General features: G+C 43.0%; 1 protein-coding gene across 2 annotated transcripts in view; it reads left to right on the forward strand.

Moving 5' to 3' along the window:
- Positions 1–23997, forward strand: part of LOC126188023 (uncharacterized protein C6orf132 homolog) — a 289046-nt gene that overhangs the window by 209795 nt on the left and 55254 nt on the right. For both annotated transcript variants that reach the window (XM_049929441.1, XM_049929442.1), the window contains exon 3: positions 16610–16783. In XM_049929441.1, coding sequence (XP_049785398.1) covers positions 16628–16783 — 156 coding nt within the window. In that variant the 5' untranslated portion in view covers positions 16610–16627. The remainder of the gene's footprint in view (positions 1–16609; positions 16784–23997) is intronic.

Here is a 23997-nt window from a genome sequence, read left to right on the forward strand (position 1 = left end):
AACAGGGATTGATTTCTAAGTAAGTAAAGTAAAAGAGGGATTGATTTCTAAGTAAGGATAGCAGTATGAATATTCCCAAGTGTCTGCGTGTCATCGTAGTGAAAGTGTGTATTGATTACTGAGCTACTGTGTATAAATGTTGTCGAAATGGTGGCTCACCTACGGCTAATGACGAAGCCGAACATTCAAATAAAGATTACCGAGATGCTATTCTAAGGAAACTAATTTTGTTTTTCATCAGTCTTCTGACTGGCATGTGCGGCCAGCCACACACTCCTCTCTTGTCTCAAACCCTTCATATAAGGGAAGCATTTTCACCCTACATCCTCAATTATTTGTTGGAGATACTCCTATCTCCTGTCTTCCCTACAGTTTTTAGCCTCTATAGATTCATATATTAGAAGTTACTCCCCGATGTCTTAAGACTTGGCCTGTAATCCTGTCCCTTCCTTTACCTTTCATCGTCGATTCTGAGGACAATTATTCCTTATCAGTCCACCTTATTTTCAGCATATTTCTGTAGCTCCACATTCAAAGGCTTCGGTTCTTGTCCGATTTACCCTCAGACCTTGGTTCTTTACCACATACAGCTGCGCTCCAAACGTATATTCTCAAAAAGTAGGTCCTGAAATTAAGGCCTAAGTTTGACGCCAGTAACTTTTAGTGGCTAGAAATACCCTCTTTGACTCTGCTAGTCTACTTCTATGTCCTCGTTACTTCGTCTATCACTGTAAGTTTTTTTCTACGTAGAAAAATTCCTTAATTTCGTCTACTTTGTGATCACCAATTTTGACGTTAAGTTTATCGCTTATCTAATTTCTGCTGCTTCTCGGTACTTTTGTCTTTCCTCGGTTTACGGTGAATCGATATTCAGTGCTCAGTAGACTGTTATCACTGTTTGTCAAGCCCTGTAATTCTTCTTCACTTCCACTGAAGATATGTCACAATCGACTCTTATGATCGATAACTTTTCATCCTGGATTTTAATCGCACTCTTGAACTTATCTTTTACTGTCGTCATTGCTTCTTCCATGTGTAGATTGAATAATAGGGTCTAAAGATTCCATTCCTGACCGACTAAACGATTTTCTCAAACTTATTTCCAAGGACGCTGTTTACATGACTAGTTAAGTTAAAACGGATATACCACTTACTGTATTCCGAGGAACGGGCGAGAATATACGGGTCTATCTCCCTGGTATTGGTTCTCATTAATCATCAGACACAGACGTTACGCGAAACACCCTCTATTACGTGGGTCATTTAGTAGATAATGGCCCACAGTTTTTGTTTTAGAAAACATTGTTTCATTCTTAAGAGTTAGATGTTGGTGACAATATAAGTAAAAATTTGTTTTCCATGTACTGTTTTCCTGCACAGTCTCCATCATGTGCTGTGGCGCTATGCGATTCTGATGGATATAAAGTGCCAGTCACCTTCTGGTAAATCTCTTTTCACACGCACTCCTCCTTGAAGTTACTGAAATGCAGTTCATAGAGGAAAAAAATATAGGAAAAACAGTTGTACACCTAGTAACCACAAGTTCACTAAAATTGCTTTTTCGGTGGAAGAAATAGTTAAATGAAAGTATTTATGTGCGTAAAATTTCACTCTATTATGGTAAGCTTACAAACACCAGTTACCACCAAGCCTTACTCTAAGTTGTATGAAGTCTGAGAAGTCCACAGTAACACATCGTTCATAATCGTATCCAGTTTATGATAACTATTAATTCTATTTCACCGAAAGTTTACAAACGGATCATTGCTTTTAGAATAGCTCGCTCAAATGTTTCTATAATTGTCTCACGTAACAAAATGTTCACGTTCGCCAGCAAGCAACACGCCATGCGGAATTTAGTTATTTAAAACGTTCCCAAAAGATCTGAATTTCACGCCTTGCCTCGAATCGAACTCTCTTTTCACACTTTAAGGCACTTCTCAGATTTTCGGTACCGAAATATCATAATGTTAATAATGTTCACGGGAGCACATATCAATAGGTCCGATCACTAAGAGGTCTAAGCCCCGACTCCACTCGTCGTTCTACACACAATAAATTTCTGCTTTTCCAAAATACGCGCGAATGTGCCAATTTCTGGTTCGCAGAGAAACATCACAGCCTGTCGGAAAGCAGCATCAAGCCCGCTAAACCCCGCACATATACACAGAACAAATCAAAATTTCAAACTGAATTTGAACAATAAATTAATGAAAATAAATGTTGATAACCCACAACTATAAACGAACTCCTCTGTAATCTCATTTCCACAGTACCATAAACTGGCGGAATAGTTTAGAACAAATTTTCCGCTGTGAATGACGCACACACGTCACTCTCGAACATTCCTCACGAGACCAATTCATTCAAGGTACAGAGTAAAAAACTGTACACAAACAATTATTTCACCTTCACACCTTCATTCACTCTCATAACTAAGAACAATTCTAATAGTACTCAATAAATAATTAGAATATTAAACAAACAGAACTGCAAATAAAAATGACAGTACTTTTACTGCAGTTTAAACAGTGTGCGTCAGCTAGTGACCTCTAGCAGATCACATAGAAACTAAATATGTGTACTCTCGGGCATCTGACGCCAACTGTCTTGCGCATGACTCATACTGCACGTCTCTTTACTGCTGTTATGATCTCAATAGGCACGATGTGAGGCGGTACTCCTCACGTGGTCCTTGGTCTTATGCCAGCCGTGAGTAAGAGCATAATTATATTCCCTGAGGGTAACAGTAGTTCTTCCGTGATTGTTGTGATGTTTTAACTTCATGGAATAGGGTTACGTCGTCTTCAAACCATTATATGCTCCCAATAGATGGAAGTGCCAGCGGCCTTGACGCAGTGGTAACACGAGTTCCCGTCAGATCAGCGAAATTATGTGCTGTCGGACTGGGCTAGTACTTGGTTGGGTGACCATCGGGTCTGACGAGCGCTGTTGTCAAGGGGGGTGCACTCATGCCCTGTGAGGCATCTGTCGGAATTGTTCGAGGCTTTGCACATGAGCAAAAGGAACATCAAATTTGGAGGACATTAAACGAAATTTTCCTACATACGAGGGCGCGATACGGAAACCGCAGTTTCAATCAAAACCGTTTTATTTGCAACAGTTAAGTACACCTTCCAGCAGCTTTTCTACGTAGTCGCTGTTCCGACTTAGATATTTGTCGTAGCGTTGTCCCATCTATCCAACACTCTCGTCGTAGAAGACAGCCTCCTACGCTTTCCGACAATTTCTACGCCGGACTGAGCCTTGTTTTCTGTGCCAAAAAGTTGTCTTTATAGCCAGCGGGTCATTTAAGCAGAGAAGGAAGTCACAGCTAGCGAAGTCCGTTTTGTATGGTGGTTGATTAAACACTTCCCATTGAAACCGCCGCAGGAGCGTCCTCATTGCCTCTGCAATGTCCGGCTAAGAACGGTCATGAAGAAGGAAGTACATAACAGTTACGTTATGTGGGATTTCATGAAATCAGGCTAAATCTCTGGGCAGGCATCCATACTTGGCGGAAGATATTATTTTCTAGCATCTTTATGCTCTCAGAACTGAGAAGAATGACGTGGCGCTGTCTAGGGGCATAGTAGAAACACTTCCCAACACATTTGTGCAAAGCTTCACCGGATTTTCAGGCTACCGATCGCTTCTTACTTTCCAAAAAGATCTGCTTTTAACTGAAAGATGTTTGTATATTAAATGATGACGGTTTTCTGCAACTTAGATGTTACTATTTGCTACTTTTAAGCTACCTAAACAGTTACATTTTTGCTTCCAAGGAGCAGTGTTCAGATCCTTACGCTGTCAGCTGAAGTTACCAATAGGTTACTTGTGTTTCTCTTGAAATTTCGGAATGATTACTTTGTATTGTATTGTATTGTATGTTAACCGGGGACCTAGAAACGACGGAGAGGCTCCGTCCCCGCCGCAGCCGCAGTGATACACAACCCTACGACGACTACCGCAGTCTACTTCACCCCCTCCGCCGTCCCACACCGAACCCAGGGTTATTGTGCGGTTCGGCCCCCGGTGGACTCCCCCCCCCCCCCCAAGGAACATCTCACACCAGACGAGTGTAACCCCTATGTCTGCGTGGTAGAGTAATGGTGGTGTACGAGTACGTGGAGAACTCGTTTGCGCAGCAATCGCCGACACAGTGTAACTGAGGCAGAATAAGGGGAACCAGCCCGCATTCGCCGAGACAGATGGAAAACCGCCTAAAAACCATCCACAGACTGGCCGGTACACCGGACCTCGACACAAATCCGCCGGGCGGATTCGTGCCGGGGACCAGGCACTCCTTCCCGCCCGGAAAACCGTGCGTTAGACCGCACGCCCAACCGGGCGGGCATGGTTACTTTAAAGAGACATTTTTAAGTCCTATCCTTGCTTCCAAACTTCATGAGAATCAAAATATCGTTTTCCCTCTTTATTTTATAGTACCGGTTATGACTTGCGGTTGTCGCGAAAGTGTGGAAGGATTTATTGTACATACAAATTAAAACTTGATTATTTTCTGTTCACTAGATTATGCTTTTCAGAACTTTATTTACAGTGTCGTAAATAGCGCTTGGAAATAAAAAAGGGAATGATTACAGGTTTATTCTTTTTGTCCATTAAGAATTAACGATGTCATACAGAGCCGATGTCAACTCGCTGTCAAATGTTAATGAGACACAAAATCTTTTATTTTGCTGGTGTCACTGCTCTTTGATGGCTTATCTTCGGCATAACAACTATTTTAGTTAATTATCACCAACATGTATTCTATCAAATATGTTGGGGTTGGCCAATACGCTTTACAATCTTGTTCGAAAATACCCTCTCATTTCTTGAATATGCATGACTGATGAACGTAATTCATGAAGCCCATACACCAGTTACGAATACGGCATGCGTAATCTTTTTAATGATAATACAGCCATATGCTCAACGCTCGTGTAATGTAATAATTCCTAATATGAACACTTTGCCAGCGTAATCCACAGTTCACACTACTTGTAGAGGAAATACCGGGAAGTGCCACTTAGGCGAAAGAGAAACTAGCTGACCCGTTATGGATAATTCACTACGGTTGCGTGTCCTTGCTCCTGTAATAACTGGGTGGGAAGCGCTACTAATGACAATTCCGATTGAGGCCGCAACTTTTGGGATTACACATTCTATTTCGTGCCCGACGCCTCCTAACTGATTCGGTTTCACATACTAGAGCAGTATTCCACCATAAAAGGCAATCACTTCCTCCTCAGCTGTATCTGTTACAAAAGTGCGAAGCTGCGAGTTATAATTACTTGTACAACATTAGCTGTCGCTACTCACAGACTGTACAGAGGGGGCTTTACTTTTTGAGAGGTGCTCGCTGGCGTTAGAGACTCGTGCATAGCTCTGCAGTTCTGCGAAATAATTAACAAAGATTAAATGCGTACTTCACCAGAATTAATCTGTAATGAAATATCAAACAACAGAGGATAAGCTGATGGCTTTGTGTAAGAGAGATCGTTGATGGATCATTTTGCTCTAACAGCTTTTCGCCCAAAACTAGGCTATGTGCTTCCTTCAATCTTTTTTTCTCTTTTTTCGTGGAAGAATTGATGCTGTTGTATCGACAGTATCTCTGTCAGTATAAAACTCAGCACTGGGGTCGATTTAGCTCTGCTTCTTATTAACAGTCAGCTCTTTTACTAACAACTTCTAAACCCAGAGCCACCTAGCAGCCATACGACAGCTGTTCTACGGAATCTGGTGCATGATGTACTCCTGGCAACACATTTCGAAGTATCCCACAACTTCAGAGTAAAATTTATGCTCCGAGTGGAGGATCTCTAACTGAGTACCTTCAGATAAAGAAACAACTGTCGCTGCAGATTATACCATCAAATTCAGCTCACAGCAGCTGTGGATAGTTATCCCTACATATTTTGTAGTGGATTCTGTTTCCAGGAACTTGTCGTTAATAGTGTAGTTGTACTGCAATGGATTTCTTCCCTTCCCTTACGCAATATCATTCACGTTTGTGGTCAACTACCAGACCTTACACCATTTACCATAGATCTGCACGTAGTTCTTCAAAGCGATATTGTCTTTTGGCTTTGCTAGTTTCTTATATACAACCGTATACCTGCGCAAGTCTTAAATGGCTTCTAATGCTTTCTGCCAGATCGCTTATACAGAGTGAAACACCGCAGCCGCGCGGGGTAGCCGCGCCGTCTAAGGCGTCTTGCCATGGTCCGGGCGGCTGCCCCATCGGAGGTTCGATTCCTCCCTCGGGCATGGGTGGGTGTGTTGTCCTCAGCATAAGTTAGTTTAAGTTAGGTTAAGTAGGGACCGATGACCTCAGCAGTTTGGTCCCTTAAGAATTCACACACTCACAAACACCGCAAAGATTTCAAAAATGGAAAGTGCTGTTGATTTGCGGTTTTCACAGTATGGATGGGTTGTCAGGGGCTCCTATTTTTAGCGAATAAACAGAATGTAATAATACTTAGAAAGTGTATTTTTGGTGCAAAGATACTGTTTGAAATGAAGCATTTGCCATTTTAATTAACAGGCTGAAAGTAGGGTAAATTAGAATGTCAGTGGTGATGGTGCAGGGCTCTGTTGCGAGTGGTCTACAAGATAACGTATTTAGAAAATTTTCCACAACGGTAGTTGTATGTCACATTCAGCCTGCGTAGTTACCAGGTTCGATGTTGTTACATTTTCCTTACGGTGTGCTTGCTAATCAGTTAGTGTATGCAGACGATGGGATTTATCAATGCCGAAAAAGCCGACATACTAATTGTGTATGGAGAGTGTAAAAAGAATGTAGTTCGTTTTTGTGCGATGTACGCGGCAACACATCCCAATAGATATCAACTATATCAGCAGTTATTTATCAACCTCTTAATCAGTTACGTGGAAGTGAAAGCGTAACACGTAGACCCTGTAACAGAAGGCGGAATTACTGTCCTTGCTGTTGTTGACCAACAAGTTAGCTCCGCGCAATGGAGCGAGTAAGTGGCATGAGTGAGCAAGCCGTACGCATTCTCCATCGACATAAGTTCAGTTCCAATCACATATCTCTGCATGAAGAGGTGGATTCAATGGGATGTACCCTGAATTTCTCACAGACTGTTAACCAGTAACTATCAAATGGCTTTTTAACTTCTTCTCAAACATTGTCTCCACTAGTAATCTCCCACCATTATTCAAGAAAACCAAGCTAATAGGAATCCTTAGCAATCCTTAAACCGAACAAAGACCCAATAAAAGTAGATAATTACCGCTCAATAGCCCTGTTTTACTTACAGACAGACGACTCATCTACAAAAGGATCTATGAAACAATTAATAAACAAATACCCATAGAACATGCTGTATTCATGACTGGTAGAAGCTTTAATGACCAAGTGTTTGCATTAACGACCCTTACAGAAAATGTATATGAGAAGAAATGCGTAAGCATAGCTGCTTTCTTGGATCTATCCGCCACCTACGACACAGTATGGCGAGAATATCTTCTCTTAAAATTTGTGAGCATCATTCAGTGTCGCAAACTCACAAACCTGCTTAGCAACATGCTAAGCAACACTCTTTTCCAGATTTACTCTAATAACGACAGAACCAAAGTCTTCAAATTATGTTACGGCCTACCTCAAGGATCTGTATTGGCCCCTCTCTTTTTCAACTTACACATTTATGACCTGCCAGCCTCAACCTCAAGGAAATTCATATATGCTGATGACATCTGTTTGGCAACCCAGAGCTCCAGTTCCACCACTGCTGAAAGCACATTAACTACCGACATGGAAATCCTGGACACATACTTCAGGTAATGGTGCCTCCGCCTAAACCCTAAGAAAACTACAACTTCAGCATTCCACCTACGGAACAGACACTCTGACTACAAACCAGAAGTTAAACTCCGAGGACAAACCTTACAGTACTGTAGCACTCCGAAGTACCTCGGCATAACACTCGATAGGTCACTAACTTTCCGACATCATCTCTCCAACGTGGCCGCTAAAGTGAAGACCCGTAATAATATCATTCAGAAGCTTTCTGGTACCTCCTGGGGTTGCAGTGCTCAAACCCTAAGATCAACTCCTTTTGCTCTGTCATACTCCGTCGCTGAGTAGCAAGATAGATTTGCAACTCAACCATACAATGCGACTTATCACAGTCTGCATATGTAGCACACAAACTGCATGGCTACCACTTTTAAATAACATCCAACCACCAGCTCTACGAAGATCAGATGCTCTCCTGAAGATCTGGGGAAATATTCAAAAAAAGGTTCAAATGGCCCTAAGCACTATGGGACTTAACATCTGTGGTCATCAGTCCCCTAGAATTTAGAACTACTTAAACCTAACTAACCTTAGGACATCACACACATCCATGCCCGAGGCAGGATTCGAACCTACGACCGTAGCAGTCGCGCGGTTCCGGACTAAGCGCCTAGAACCGCATGGCCACCGCGGCCGGCAAACATTCAGAAGAACCCCCAGCCACCCGTACACAGCGATATATGAGTAGCAGAATATCAGCGTCTGAAGTCAAGAAAACTACCTTGGCGAGCTGCACATCATCTTGAAGCCTCCGACTTTAACATCAACGAAGTATGGAGAAGTCAGTGGCAAGAATCGTGAGTTTTTAACGGTCATCTGGTTGGAAAGCCTCCCATACGAGTTACAGGTTTCACACTACCCAGACGCCAGTGGAGAATCATCAACCGCATCCGAACAGGACAAGGGAACTGACGATACCTAGAGCACAAATGGTGCTGGGCAACATCTTCAGGTCGTGACTGTGGAGCTGCCCTGCAAACAATAAATCACATTGTTGGTGAATGCCCGAAACGAGTCTTCGGGGATCAATAAATGACATCCACCATGCATCACCTGAAGAGCTCAGCTGGATCAACAGATTGGAAATCTAAGAACTTGTGTAACGTGTACATAATTTAGCATAATGGTTTGGACATTTGATTCTGTACATGTATTTTGCTTGTCATTTCTTATACTGTATACTCTTAAAATTATGTATTTGATCCTAGCTCTGTATCATTATACGATCAATAATAAATAATCCCAATCACATCTCTCTGCATGAAGAGCTGCATCGAAACGACTATGAGAATCGTTTTAATTTCTTTACGTGGACATTAATACTAGGTACTCCAGATGTATCATGTATCTTGTTTAGTGTTGAAACCACATTTACCAATCACGATCAGGTATACCACCGAAACATGCACTAATGGTCTGTCGAAAATCCTCATTTGCTGTGTGAAGGGAACGTCAGAGCCCATGGAGTGTAAACGGGTAGAGTGGGATAGTGAACCATCAGCACATAGTCCCGTTTTCCATAGACGGAACGAGCATAAGTATCGCAGCCTCCTTACGTACCTTTCTCCACGGATGCTAGAAGAAGTTTCCCTGCAAACAAGGAGCAACCTGTGGCACCAACATGACTGCTGTCCAGCCCATAGCGCACGAAGTACTACAGAATGTCTTAACAAATTGTTTCCAAATCATTGAAATGGATGCTCAGGACCTATACCTCGGTCGGCCTGTTCCCCGTATGTGACGCCTGTAGACTGTTTTCTGTAAGGAAAGCTGAAAAACGCTGTCTGGAAGGACATACCAACTAACCCGACGCTACGCAACGACATATTACTGCAGCCTGCTCGGACATCTCCGCTAAAATGCTAACACGTGTGCAGCAGTCGTTCCATACCAGAGTGGAAGCATGTACTGACGCTGACGGTAGTCATTTTGAACAAAACCTGTGACTGTCAATTGTCTCGTTACTGCTCAGAATCCACGTAACTAGAGTACGCGCTTGTGTTTTTTATAGTGTGTGCTACCACATGCATTGTACAATGGCCGGTATGGCCACATCTCGTGAACGAGTCGCGCTGGAACCCTGCAACAAATACCACTGTCATTATATTTTAATCTGCTTTTCGTTTGTTAAGGGGGGTAGGACGCCAAACGGGCCGACTTGGAGCAGGAGAGGCATCTCAGGACATTTTAATTTCCAGTGTGTATACTTTTACAAATAAAGTCATAAAACTTTGTCAGGATCACCAGGAAGGATTCAAGATTCACACTCATTTCAGTGGAAGTTCGAAAACATAATGAAATATTTTTTTACATGTGAAATTTCATCATTTTTTCTCTTACTTATCGCTGCTTTGTTGCTATAGGTACACATTTTTTCGTAAGTTAGAGAGATTCTTCGATGAATTTTGCACAGCATACATACCATACTTACAGGTGTATGAAACTCTAGAATTTATTCAATTTATGAAAAAACGAATGAGCTGTTATATTTTAAACATGACGTTTAGAAGAAACAAATTTTATAGTTAATTACCTCAGTTTTTATCACAGTTTTTAATAGATGTGGAAAATTCTAGAGTTTCATACACCTTTAAGTATGGTTTGTATGCTGTGCAAAATTCATCGAAGAGTCTCTTACTTATGAAGAAAAGTGTACATATAGCAACAAATGCTGCAGTTAGTAAGTGAAAAAAATGATGAAATTTCACATGTAAAGAAAACTGTTTCGTTATGTTTTCGAACTTCCGCTGCTATGAGTGTGAATTCTGAATCCTTCCTGGTCATGCTGACAAAGCTTTATGAGTTTATTTGTAAAAGTATAGACAATGGAAATTAAAATGTCCTGTGGTGCCTCACGTGCTCCAAGTCTGCCCGTTTGACGTCCTACACCCCTTAATGACAAGAGGCACTGTTAGATTTGGAAGCATGTTTGATTGCACAAAAAAACTCAGTTTTAAACATTATTACTATCTGTTGATTGGCTAACAGTAAAAGCCTCTGAATACCAATCCATTCTGTGAAAACCGAACATCAATAACATTTTTCGTTTCCGCAATATTTGCGACGCAAGTTTTAAGTGATGAACCCTGTATACGTTGTAAACATTAGCGGTCCTATCTTACCGCCGGCGAGTACTCCGGAAATTACCTTTACATCTGTCGTAGCAAGCTGTAGGATATTTAGTGCTGATGATGATCCTCTAGAACCGAAATCCACCAAATGATGCTGACGAGCAAAAGAATGTAAAAGAAAGTGTTCCTTATGTTTAACACGACAGGTATGGTATGGACGGAACCACTGCACCCCGACGTGTAGACGAGTCACAACATCCCTTTTTTAATCTTCTGAAAGAGATAAAGACCAGTATAAAAGCTGTGACGTGTGTGACGAGACTGCGTGCCCGCAGTGTCGGCCAGCGCACGCCTCTCCTTGGTCCGCTGCGGTGCCGTTCGTAATGCGCGAAGAGGCTTTGCGGCGGGCAGTGGGCAGCGGGCGCTCTAGCGGCTGGCGTAGCGAGAGGCTTTGCCGGCAAACCGCGCCGCGCCGCGCCGGGCACCCCGCCAGAACATCGCGCCGTGCCGCCAGCGCTGTTTATTCTTCTTCGGATGTGCGCTAAAATGTTTTATTCATGTCGGTAAAAGCTTTCATTCATCACACGCAAATAAGCATGGACCGCGCATTGGCAGACATGAAAATTCATGTCCTCCCGCCGAAAACTGGTCCGCTTAGGAACAGGGATGCACACGAACGGCGGATTTTCGCAATGGTTTTGCAGGGAATTTGGAGGCAGGAGAACGTGGAAAAAAAGAGAAAAAGGGAAGTGGCGAGGGTGAAAAGCAACACTTCTAAGCCTCGAGCTGACCGCAATTTAGAAGATTTGGTTCACCCCAAAAAAATTACGTTTTTACCACCTCTCGTTACTGTCATTTCTCGCTCTCTGAGGCTCATGTTGCTTAATATTCATGAGTGGAGGAACAAATTTGGTTCCGACTTCCTGTGGCATGAAACGGTGGCTGCTACTTCACTGCTTAGCTTGGTAGGCACTGACACAGTTTTGTCATTCGTAACACTCGCGAGAAACTGCATAATGAGTGCAAATAAATGAAAATTACAATATTATTACACTCTTTGGTTGGCATTCAAACAAATCTGACGACAAATCACTTGAAATACGACATATGTAATGTGACTCATTTTTGTAAAAGGAGTGCGACATACTTGCTTTTTAACAGGGATAAGTCCACCAAGTGAATGACTTTTAATCAGGTCGTTGATGATGGAAAACGATCACTGTGTCCCCAACAGCTGATGCCTGCCTTCGCTACGAACGATGATTCCAAGTGAACAATTTTTGGTGATCAGCTTCGTAGACAATAGTCTACAAAACGAGCAATCCAAGAATGAATTGGGAAATAAATTTTACTGCTTTAGTCGCTTTCTGTTAAAACGCTTATTTATTAGCATGACGTGTTTCGGCTGCATGCTGGCTTCATCAAGTGCGTTACAGTTACATGTACCTTAATTTCAAGTATGGTGAGAGTAAGCCCGCCCGGTTAGCCGACCGATCTAACGCACGGCTTTCCGGAGTGGGAAGGTGTCTATTTTTTTTTTTTTTTTTTACACAATTCAGTGACTGCCCGAGACAGATGTCGCTAATATTGACTTTCCTTCCCTCAAGGCAACGAAAAATAAAGTACCACTATTGACTTAGATCCATCTACGAAACAGCCGCCATCAACCGAACCTCATTTACTTCTGTTGAACCTTTTCCCAGCAGGACTACCTTCACTACATAGATGGTATAGGTGTTCAGCTTTGTATGTTACGTAAGGTGACAATGAGCCATCGCCAGTAGCAGCCAACTTCTCGCTTACACTGGATTTTGTTTGATTCATAACCCTGTCAGGGTATTTGCAGCCTCTTTTGTACAGAATTTTGCTACTTCCAGATCATTCGCGAGGTTCGCAACATCGTAATTTAATATTTGACCTGGGGGAACACCATCGACAGCTATTTTCAGTTCTTCAAAATACAAACAATATCCTGTGAGTTAACTTTAGCCCACATTTTCGTGGAGGAATCTCTTTACGCACGTTGATGAAACATTTTGTGCAGTCTGGACCTGGATGATTGTTTTAAAATTTGTTTCATTATTCTTCCTTCTCTGTCCAAATGGTACTTCACAAACCACCGCAAGTCAAAGATTAGTAGTAGAAATGCCCATATAGCACAAGTAACAACACTTCTCACAATCTTCGATTAAGTAGGTACGCAAAGCTCTATTTGGCCTCCATTCTTTTACCTGTTTTCAGTTTCCTCATTAGACATTTTGTTGTACTTTTACAATGCAGAATTAGAAATTTTCAATTTGGTTAAAGCTCTTCCGAGTGACATTCATTTTTTTTTTCCGTGCCCTCTTGTGATGCATGTTTGTGGCGACGACTTCTACGATCAGACTGACACTTCCTAACTATGCTGTCCCCAATAGTCCCTGAAAGTAAAACAAAATTACAGCGTAAAACAGAATGTCTTATAGTTTCTATATAAAAATATTTGCAGCATAAACCTCTGAGCATGTGTATTTCAAGTAGTAATAATATTTACCTAGAAACTTTTGAAATGATTCCACAGAAGTACGTCACATAGTACAGCAAAAGTTTTACCACCCAAAGCAATACAATAAAAACGATTGATGAGTTTGAACATGTCTGCCAACTAACAGAAATGAATGAAAGGTGACAGTAACCAAGTATTCCAGGAAAACACTGATAAGGTGTTTCGTACACCAGATGTCACTACAGTCGCATAATTTCACATTTATTTAGTGACAAAACTATCCCTATTTAGCCCTGTGTCCCTATACCTATTTGCAAAGTATGTTATTAATAAAAGTTCAACACTCTTCACGATTTTTGTTCCTTTGTATGGATTTTTTGTGGTGGACACGAAGTACAAACCCCCCCTCCCCCGCCCCCTCGTTCCCCAACCACGCTTTGACGGTGCACGTTATGAGAAATGCATTGGTATTGCTAGGGTTAGTATATATACAAATGTAATTGCAGTTCACCTGATGGTGACAAATAATACAGTCTCCAACTTCAGCCAGTTTCATTCAACTTGGATAACTTTAACCTTATCGTAGCATGCTTCTGTCAAAGACATATGGGTGTTACCTGCAACATTTTGTTTCACATATCCCGCTCTTCACTTTTATTCAGAAAGTCACTTGTCGACCTTGGTCTTTATTTCGATTCATAGTTGCATTTTGGGAAAGGGGGTCATTTTGAAAAGGTCAACCGAAACTGAATTTTCTTTGCATTTTTGTTGCAGAATAATTTCCACCATTAGTCCATTAGCGACAAATTGCTCTCGCTCTCCCTCCTTTTTTTCTTTTTTTGCGTTGATGAATTCCTAGTGTAGACTACTAGTTGCGAAGTTCAGAACGTTAGAATGTAGTCTGACGTGAGGTCATTTGGGATGTTGTGCAGTGGAGAACCAGTTATCAGAGAGCGTCAAAGTAGTTCTGCCCAAAAGGGTCACAGATCCCAAAACGTTTGAGACCACGCATTCAGCAGGCAAAGTCATGCTTACAGTGTTCTGGGATGTTCAGACAGTTGTGCATTTGGCATTCATGACTAAAGGTACCACTATAAACTCTGCGAGGTGTGCGAGACTCTGAGAAAACTGAAGGCACGAATTCGACGAGTTCTTGCACACGTGGCGCACCCTCTCCGTGGGCATGACAATCTGACATCACACAGGAGAAAAAATCGGAGGCGTACTTTGCAGCACGCCCTCGTACAAATTTCATACTTTACGGAGAAATTTTTGTTAGAATCAAAAGGAATTCGAGTTTGATGATGCGACGAAGAATTCCAGGAAGAAAGGCGTAGTGCAGGGAAGGGTGTGTTTGGAAGGGCTGATAGTACGTATTTTGAGAGCATGGATCCACGTGAGACTCCAAGACTGTGGAGGAATATTGAGGAATGCAGTCTGTCTCGTCATCCGCTTAATACACTACTATCCATGAAAACTGCTACCCCAAGAAGAAATGCCGATCATAAACGGGTATTCATTGGACAAATATATTATAGTAGAACTGACATATGATTACATTTTCACGCAATTTGGGTGCATAGATCCTGAGAAATCATTACCCAGAACCACCACGTCTGGCCGTCATAACGGCTTTGATACGCCTTGGCATTGAGCCAAACAGTTCTTGGATGGCGTGTACAGGTACAGCTAGCTGCCCATGCAACTTCAACAGGATACCATAGTTCTTCACGAGTAGTGACTGGCGTATTGTGACGAGCCAGTTGCTGGGCCACCATTGACCAGACGTTTTCAATTGGTGAGAGATCTGGAGAACGTGCTGGCCAGGGCAGCACTCGAACATTGTCTTTATCCAGAAAGGCCCCTACAGGACCTGCAACATGCAGTCGTGCATTATCCAGCTGAAATGTAGGGTTTCGCAGGGATCGAATGAAAGGTAAAGCCACGGGTCGCAACACATCTGAAATGTAACGTCCATTGTTCAAAGTGCCGTCAATGGGAACAAGAGGTGACTGAGACGTGTAACCATTGGCACCCCATACTATCACGCCGGGTGATAACGCCCGAAGAGCGGTGGCGAATACACGCTTTCAATGTGCGTTCACCGAGATGTCGCCAAACACGGATGTCATCCTCATGATTCTGTAAACAGACCTTGGAATCATCGGAAGATATGACGTTTTGCCATTCGTGCACCCAGGTTCGTCGTTGAGTACACCATCGCAGGCGCTCCTGTCTGTGATGCAGCGTCAAGGGTAACCGCAGCTATGGTATCCGAGCTGATAGTCTATGCTGCTGCAAACGTCGTCGAACTGTTCGTGCTGGTGATTGTTGTCTTGCATATGTCCCCATCTGTTGGCTCAGCCCGACGTGGCTGCAGATCCGTTACAGCCATGCGGATAAGATGCCTGTCATTTCGACTGCTAGTGATACGAGGCCGTTGGGATCCAGCACGGCGTTCTGTATTACCCTCCTGAACCCACCGATTCCATATTCTGCTAACAGTCATTGGATCTCGACCAACGCGAGCAGCAATGTCGCGTACGATAAACCGCTATCGCGATAGGCTACAATCCGACCTTTATCAAAGTGGGAAACTTGATGGTACGCATTTCTTCTCCTTACACGAGGTATCACAACAACGTTTCACCAAGTAACGCCGGTCAACTGCTGTTTGTGTATGAGAAATGGGTTGGAAACTTTCCTCATGTCAGCACGTTGTAGGTGTCGCCACCGGCGCCAACCTTGAGTGAATGCTCTGAAAAGCTAATCATTTGCATATCACAGCATCTTCTTCCTGTCGGTTAAATTTCGCGTCTGTAGCACGTCATCTTCGTGGTGTAGCAATTTTAATGGCCAGTAGTGTAGTTTGTTTTCTTCTGTTGTGGATGAATTGTACTCGCGGAGGTAAAGTTGCTAAGGAAACTAGTGAATAATGCCTGGATAGGTCAGTCCATAAGAGGACTGCCTGCGAAAGTCAAACGTTCCAGGTTTGTCTACCTGTCCGGCACACAGTTTTAATCTACCAGGAAGTTCAGTACATACATCTTCTGCGCGGAATTGTTTTCAGAGCTCGGAATCTAATCACTTCAGCCTCTATTACGTAAGAGGCTGTGACAGAAGTGCAGGTGCAACTGTGAGCTTGTTATGTAAAAGAACCTGACCAACCAGAGTCGCAGTGAGTGGGCACGGCGCTGAGCGCAGTCCGCCTGCTTCCAGGTGTCGCCGCAGCGCGGCATGGGAGATGAGTGCGAGGTGTGCGCGGGGGCGGGTCCCGGCCCTCCGCCCCCGCAGTTCCTGGTGCCGCCACCACCGCGGCCGCCCTTCCTGCCGGACGACGAGCACTGCCTCCAGGAGGACCAACTGCCCTCCGACGTCTGTGATGCCCTACCTGTGAGTACACCAGCTGCCTGCTACTCGCCCCCCCCCCCCCCTAAGCATTTTCACTCCCGAACATTAATTAAAAGTGCAAGTGAGCCACTGTTGTGTTAACTGCTTTGCGTTAATGCTATGAATGATCCTCAAAACATTTTTGAAACCATAGTGAACTTTTTAGATGTAATCATATACGACGCTTCAGCACCATTGTACACACAACTTCCCAGTTTCGTGTTGCTTTATTAAAGAAAACTGTCGTGTATGATTACACATATTCTTTGTGTTTGTTGTAAATTTCGAGATAGGTCAAAACACACACTTAGTATCACTTACGCAAGTCAATATATTGAAACAAAATTATTACAGAGAACTTTTTTTGAAGTATTTTTGTAACAAGGTACAGTATTAAGTTAATATCACTTTTCCTAATTCCATTTTATTATGTTGTGGTCTGTGTTAAAACATACCTGTAAGTAGCGAAGCAAAGGAATACTTGACACCGCTCACACCACCCAAAGGTCTGACCTTGTGCCCGGCGGTTTGAATTATTCTTCTGAACATAGCAGACAAGCTTCAGAATTAAAACAAAGTCGGCCATGAGTCAGTTGTAATATTTATTTATTGTTAGCTGTTAACTGAGGAATGACTGTGCAGCTTCAGTAAGCTATAAAAGCATGTAAAACCACTTTTAGTTTGGGAAAGGTAATTCCTTATTTCGTCGAGACATGCCATGCAATTGAAGAATCCGCACTTTGCAGTCAGTGGTACTCGGCAGAGGGGCGAGCAAGTGAGCTGTGGCAATTGCGATGTGTGTTGTAGGTGGGCCCCAGGAAAAAATAGAGAAAGGCAGAAAACTTGGAGGTGCGGCAAGTAATAGCTCGGGACTGAAGAGGATAGAACAAAGTTTGACAAGGGTGACGTACTGATCAAGCAAGACTTTTAATCAACGACTCGGTTGTTTGGGATAATAGCATTAGACACTATGCGGGACCAGTATCCAGTGCTGTAGCAGCACATGCTCTAATGTGACTCCATTGATTTGAGGACCACTCTAGAATGAAATTTTTACAGGAGAGGAAATAATGACGGACGTCAACCCAGTCATAAATCTGATGAAATTTCCCCTCCCACCCGAAGAAGAAAAGCATGGATGTGTGTGATGTCCTTAGGTTAGTTGGGTTTAAGTAGTTCTAAGTTCTAGGGGACTGATGACCTCAGATGTTAAGTCCCATAGTGGTCAGAGCCATTTGAACCATTTGAACTGCCTCCCGAGAAAAAAGCTCTGGATCCATAATGAAGTGCTGATTAATCTGTGAAACTTTTGTAACTACTTGAACTGAAAGTACAATTGGACGGGAAAAAGTCGCATATCTGAAACTTAAAGTGTAATCTTGTAAACTAATGGAACTGCAGAAACGAACACAATATACGCTTCGAACATGAGAAATCTTCAAAACTAAAAGAGTACACTTAGTTTAAGTATAATTTTTTCCAGTGTTGTTCCGTCATAAGAATCATTGCTTCGATCACATGGAGTGGATATTAAAATGGAGCCCGTTTTACAGCATAACGCAGTCAAATGGTTCAAATGGCTCTGAGCACTATGGGACTTAACATCTGTGGTCTTCAGTCCCCTAGAACTTAGAACTACTTAAACCTAACTAACCTAAGGACATCACACACATCCATGTCCGAGGCAGGATTCGAACCTGCGACCGTAGCGGTAACGCGGTTCCAGCCTGAAGCGCCTAGAACCGCACGGCCACCCCGACCGGCATAACGCAGTCACCAACTTTAATTTCCAGCAGACTGAATCCAGACACCAGAGACGAAACATGTGCAAAGACATTATTTTTATTTCGAGGAATTCAATAGCTCTCATCTCTATTAAACTGAAAAACTCGGTGCCTAATAACAATAAGTATCTGTGTCAACATTCAAACTGAATAACGTCCTATTTTCATTTACTGTCCAGTGTAGTTCGTAACTTCCGTTATCTGCTATGTCCATTCCAACAACAGTGGGAGTTGTTTGCTATTCAGCAGGCGGAATAGATATTGCCAGTGAACAATTGCAGACGCTCCAAAATTGTTTCAGGACAAGTAGAATCTGCAATCGTTTTTTTGCAATCAACACAGAAACCAAGTTCGAGTATTCTCCATTACAAACATTTGCAACATCAAGATCTCTTTTGAAACGCAAAGATTTTTCAACTTAACGAATATACACTTCCGGGAAAAAAGTGCGTCATTCTCAAGGACTTTCCCGTGGCATTGTGTGCATAACGAAGGATTGCAATGTTAATTATTTGTTTTTCACGGTCATGGATGATCAGTCGGTGCCCTGCAGGCCTGTCCATGCACCCTCTGTTTTCACTTTGCAGTCAGTAGCGGTGCTGAGTTTAGCAGTGAACAGCGTTTGAAACATTCATTTTGTAGTACAAACATGCCGCACCGTTGAGAACGTACTCCTGTGGAATAACTTAGGCATTTTAATGTGGTCTAATTGCAAGCCTGCCGGAAACTGGATTATCGACGGATTGTTTCATATGTTGGTCACAATTAATCGGCGGTGTGTTGCTGCCTTCAACAGTGGTCTCTCAGACATTCCCTCATACCTGTAGACCACCTTCCGTGCGACCGCTTAGTTCAGGCGCACATCAGGATCGACAGACTGTGCCAGCAGCGGTAGCCAATCGAACATCATTCGGAGAAGAAATCAGGGCACGTGCTGCACCTGCTCTGTCAACAAGGACCATTCGGAACCGCCTGCTTGCAGCGGTATTAAGATGAATTGTGTTCCGGCCAGGCTGCGACCATCATCACTACACCGACAAGCCAAACGCGGTTATTCTGGTGTCGTGAAAGAGTCAGCTGGAGAGTGTAATGATGGTATTAGGACCTGTCTGTAAGAGAGCCATGGCTGTACACGTGCACGGCGTAGACCTGGGGAGCGGGGAGTGCATCCGTTTACAACAAACAACAAATAGGTGTGTGTTAATGTGTGGGGAGTGGGGGGGGGGCGGCATCAGTTACAACTAGCTAGCTCATCTGATGTTTCTGCAAGTAAAGTAACTAATGTCCGGTACTTGCAATCGTCGTGAGGTCCTGAGATAACAGATAGCGGGATAGAACTGTAACTACAATCGCGTAGTGACGGGAAGGCGTCAGGGTCTGATGTGAAACCTATAAGATGCTCCAACGATTTCGTGAATTAAATTCCTTCCCTTCCATCAGTACTTTATCATAGATCGTTTGCGCAACGAAGGGTACCTAGCGACTGGAAGAAAGCACAGGACATTCCTGTTCTTAAGTAGGGCAGTAGGACAGATACACATAATTATACACCTATATCGTTGACGTCAATCTGTTGTAGAATTATGGAGCACGATCTAAGGTCAAGATATATAGCGATTTTGGAGAGTGAAAAATCTCCTGCATAAAAATAGATATAGATTCCGCAAGCAGAGATCCTGCGAAACTCAGCTCCGTCTGTTCATCCATGAGATCCACATCGCCGCAGACAACGGCGCTCAGGCTGATGCCATGATTCTTGACTTCAGGAAAGCATCTGACACCGTCCCGCACGGCTGTTTAGTGAAAAAAATACGATCTCATTGAATATTGGAGCAGATCTGCGACTAGATCGAAGACTTCCTTGCAGGTAGAACTCAACACATCGCTCTTAACAGAACAAAATCAACACATAAAAATTATTTTCTGGAGTACCCCCAGGAAATGTGATGGACCGTTACTGTTTGCAGTATATGTAAATGGTCTAGTAGAAGGCGTCGGATGTGCTTTAAGGTTGTTCGCAGATGATGCGGTTGTCTATAAGAAAGTAGCAATGTCAGAAATTAGTAACGATTTGCAGAAGGACCTAAAGAGAATTGATGAATGGTACAGACTCTGGCAGTTGATGATCAACGTAAGTAAATGTAACGTATTGCAAATACAAAGGAAAAGAAATCCACTATTGTACAGCTACACTATTGAAGACAAACCGCCGGCCGCGGTGGCCGAGCGGTTCTAGGTGCTTCAGCCCGGAACCGCACGACTGCTACGGTTACAGGTTCAAATCCTGCCTCGGGCGTGGATGTGTGTGATGTCCTTAGGTTAGTTAGGTTTAAATAGTTCTAGGGGACTGATGTCCTCAGATGTTAAGTCCCATAGTGCTCAGAGCCATTTGAACCATTCTGAAGACAAACCACTGGAAACAATATGCAACGTAAAATACCTAGAAGTAACTATCCAGAGGGATCTTAAGTGGAATGACCACATAAACCAGTAGTGGGAAAAACAGATGCCAGTCCCAGATTCATGCAAAGATTTTTTTTTTTTTTGTCATTAGTCTACTGACTGGTTTGATGCGGCCCGCCACGAATTCCTTTCCTGTGCTAACCTTTTCATCTCAGAGTAGCACTTGCAACCTACGTCCTCAATTATTTGCTTGACGTATTCCAATCTCTGTCTTCCTCTACAGTTTTTACCCTCTACAGCTCCCTCTAGTACCATGGAAGTCATTCCCTCATGTCTTAGCAGATGTCCTATCATCCTGTCCCTTCTCCTTATCAGTGTTTTCCACATATTCCTTTCCTCTCCGATTCTGCGTAGAACCTCCTCATTCCTTACCTTATCAGTCCACCTAATTTTCAACATTCGTCTATAGAATATTAAGGAAAAGTAACTCATCCACGAAGGAAGAGACTTACGAGGCGCTTGTTCCGCCGATTCTTGAGTATTGTTCATCTATGTGAGATCCCCATCAGGTACGACTGATAGAAGACATAGAGAAGATCCAACGATGAGCGGAGCGTTTCGTTACGGGATCCCTGCGGAGAAGCTCACCAAACTCTGTTGGCAGACGTTACGAGAGAGGCGTTATGTGTTACAGAGAGAGATTTACTATTGAAATCTGGAGGCAACACTTCCCGAGAAAAGTCGGACAACATCTTAGTGTCCCACCCCCCCCCCCTCCCCCCGCTCACTCATATACGACTCCGTAATGACCACTTTTCAATAAAATGGCCCTGCCCTTGAGGGTGCTGCTTTTTTTTCCAGCATTGTATGATCGAATTAAAACACTTGAATGAATCACGCCGATTCACTTGCAGTGGTTTTCTCGTGTTATACTCTTTACTATTTTTTCCGGAACCAAGACGTTTTACTTCAGCGTATGTCACTGCGAAAGCCGGCGCGGGTATGTAAGTGCATGATTTTGTTTCAGTAGTTCTCTATGCCGCAGTCCTCTTGTCCTGTTACTCCATAGTGGAAGAAAGACGAATGTAAGCAGTCTAATATTGTTCCAGTTTGTCGGTGGAATGGCAGACCGGACTGGTGGTAATAAACGCTTCCCAGCGCTGGCCGGGATTTAAGCAGCGCGGCCGGTGAGAAGTAGGTCCGTAAATCTGTGGAAAGTGTCTTCGGTATGACCATCACAGGGGCTCGTGCAATTCCAGGTGTTCCCTGGTTTATTGAATCCAACATTTATGTTCTTTTGTACTAGATTTATACGAGAAATACGGCAATCCATAAAGAATGCACGTTGTTTCCATCCACTTACTAAGTATCCTAATTGGCTAGCACTATTTCGAGTTCGTAAATTGTGACAAGCATTATGGAACACCCTGCCCAGAGCACTGTATCAGGTTAGTGCCGTTTGTATGAACGGCTGTGCTGAGTGCTTGTGCAGTGTATCCTGTTAGTATCTTTGTAATTAACGACTTTCGAAATGATGAGAGAGAGAGAGAGAGAGAGAGAGAGAGAGAGAGAGAGGACATGCAATCTTTTGATGAAACGTAGCTTACTCATTTAGAACAGGACCGAGAGGAACAACATCGAAGAATGGTCACTTGCCCACACGGCGAGGAAGTTCTATTCCTGAGGCACACAATCTACTGATCAGTCACTGTTCATCAGCTCTTACCTCCCCCCCCCCCTTTTACAGGACATTTGCTTCGGATGGAAAAGCGCTTCCCGTCAGGATTCGAGAGGTCTTCCTTGTACAGAGAGGCACAACATAATAATCTGTCACCGACTGTGGCTGCAATGCGATCATCTACGAAGTGATGATACAATGATATATAATTTTGCTTCTCTTTCACAGTCATTGTTTACTAAGTTTACATGAAAACGGCGAGAGAACGGAAGTCATTTACGCGTGCAGGGATATTCCACAATGAAGAGTTGCTGTAATTGATAGGAGAGGGAGAAATACGAGAAACTTTTACCTGCACAAGGGTACATAAGCAGAAACTGTTAAACTGATGCTAGAAATAGCAGTAGACAGGAAGATTGTTGAGACACATGAACATAGGAAGAGCGAAACACTAATAATGATGAGACATCCAGCCAGGCTAATGGACACTGGATCGATCAAGGAAGCGCCTTTCTGTGTTCCAGTTTGATAATATCGAAAGGACGCCTAATGGGAGGAAGTCGGAAAACCTTAACAATCATCTCAAGGCAGGACTGCCCTATATAAAAAGATTGTATAAAATGTATTTTGTAGTATCTATTTGTATCAAACAAGTTCACAAAGCTATTTAAAGCTGATAGCTTGTATTATTGAAAATTAAATTGAAAAATTAACGATAAAACAGGCAGATGGGTGACTCATTTCTTCAACTCGAATTTTTACCAGAAAATTTTCCTTTTCGAAACGAGGTTTTGTCGAAGGTGATTGCGAATATCCCCATGTGTTACAACTGCTTCTTTTGGAACCAAGAGCTGTTCTTGAAACCATTGTTTGGCTGTCAGATATACAGAGGCGCTCTTGGTGTACTGGTCTGCCCAAGCAAGAGGAACCAAATGGCAGGACACTTCTCACCGAGTTCAATATGACGTTGGGACTGCTCTTACTTGTTGTGGGTCCGCTATTGCACCGGCTAAAAAGAAGAACTGAAGCGGGAACATCGTTGTTGAAAGAGTGTTGTTGACAAGTGTTGAAGAAGTTACAGGTTGTTACACTTGCCGATAGAGAGCAGTTCCCAAATGCACGAGTGTTCACGAGAAAGTGAGTATCGTGAATGTGTGTAAGTCTTGAGATATATAGTAAGAAATTTGTAATAGAAAGTGAAAGAACTATCTGAAATGTCAGCATATAATCTTAGAGCAGTATTCGTAGCTACCACCTCAGAAGTTTTCTGTAGGCGTCCTATTATAAAGAAAAATTTTATTTTTATTGTTTTATATCAACAATTAAATCTGTGCTACTTTATAGTAGTAATT

Source organism: Schistocerca cancellata, chromosome 5 (genome assembly GCF_023864275.1).
Source record: "Schistocerca cancellata isolate TAMUIC-IGC-003103 chromosome 5, iqSchCanc2.1, whole genome shotgun sequence".
Taxonomy (NCBI): domain Eukaryota; kingdom Metazoa; phylum Arthropoda; class Insecta; order Orthoptera; family Acrididae; genus Schistocerca; species Schistocerca cancellata.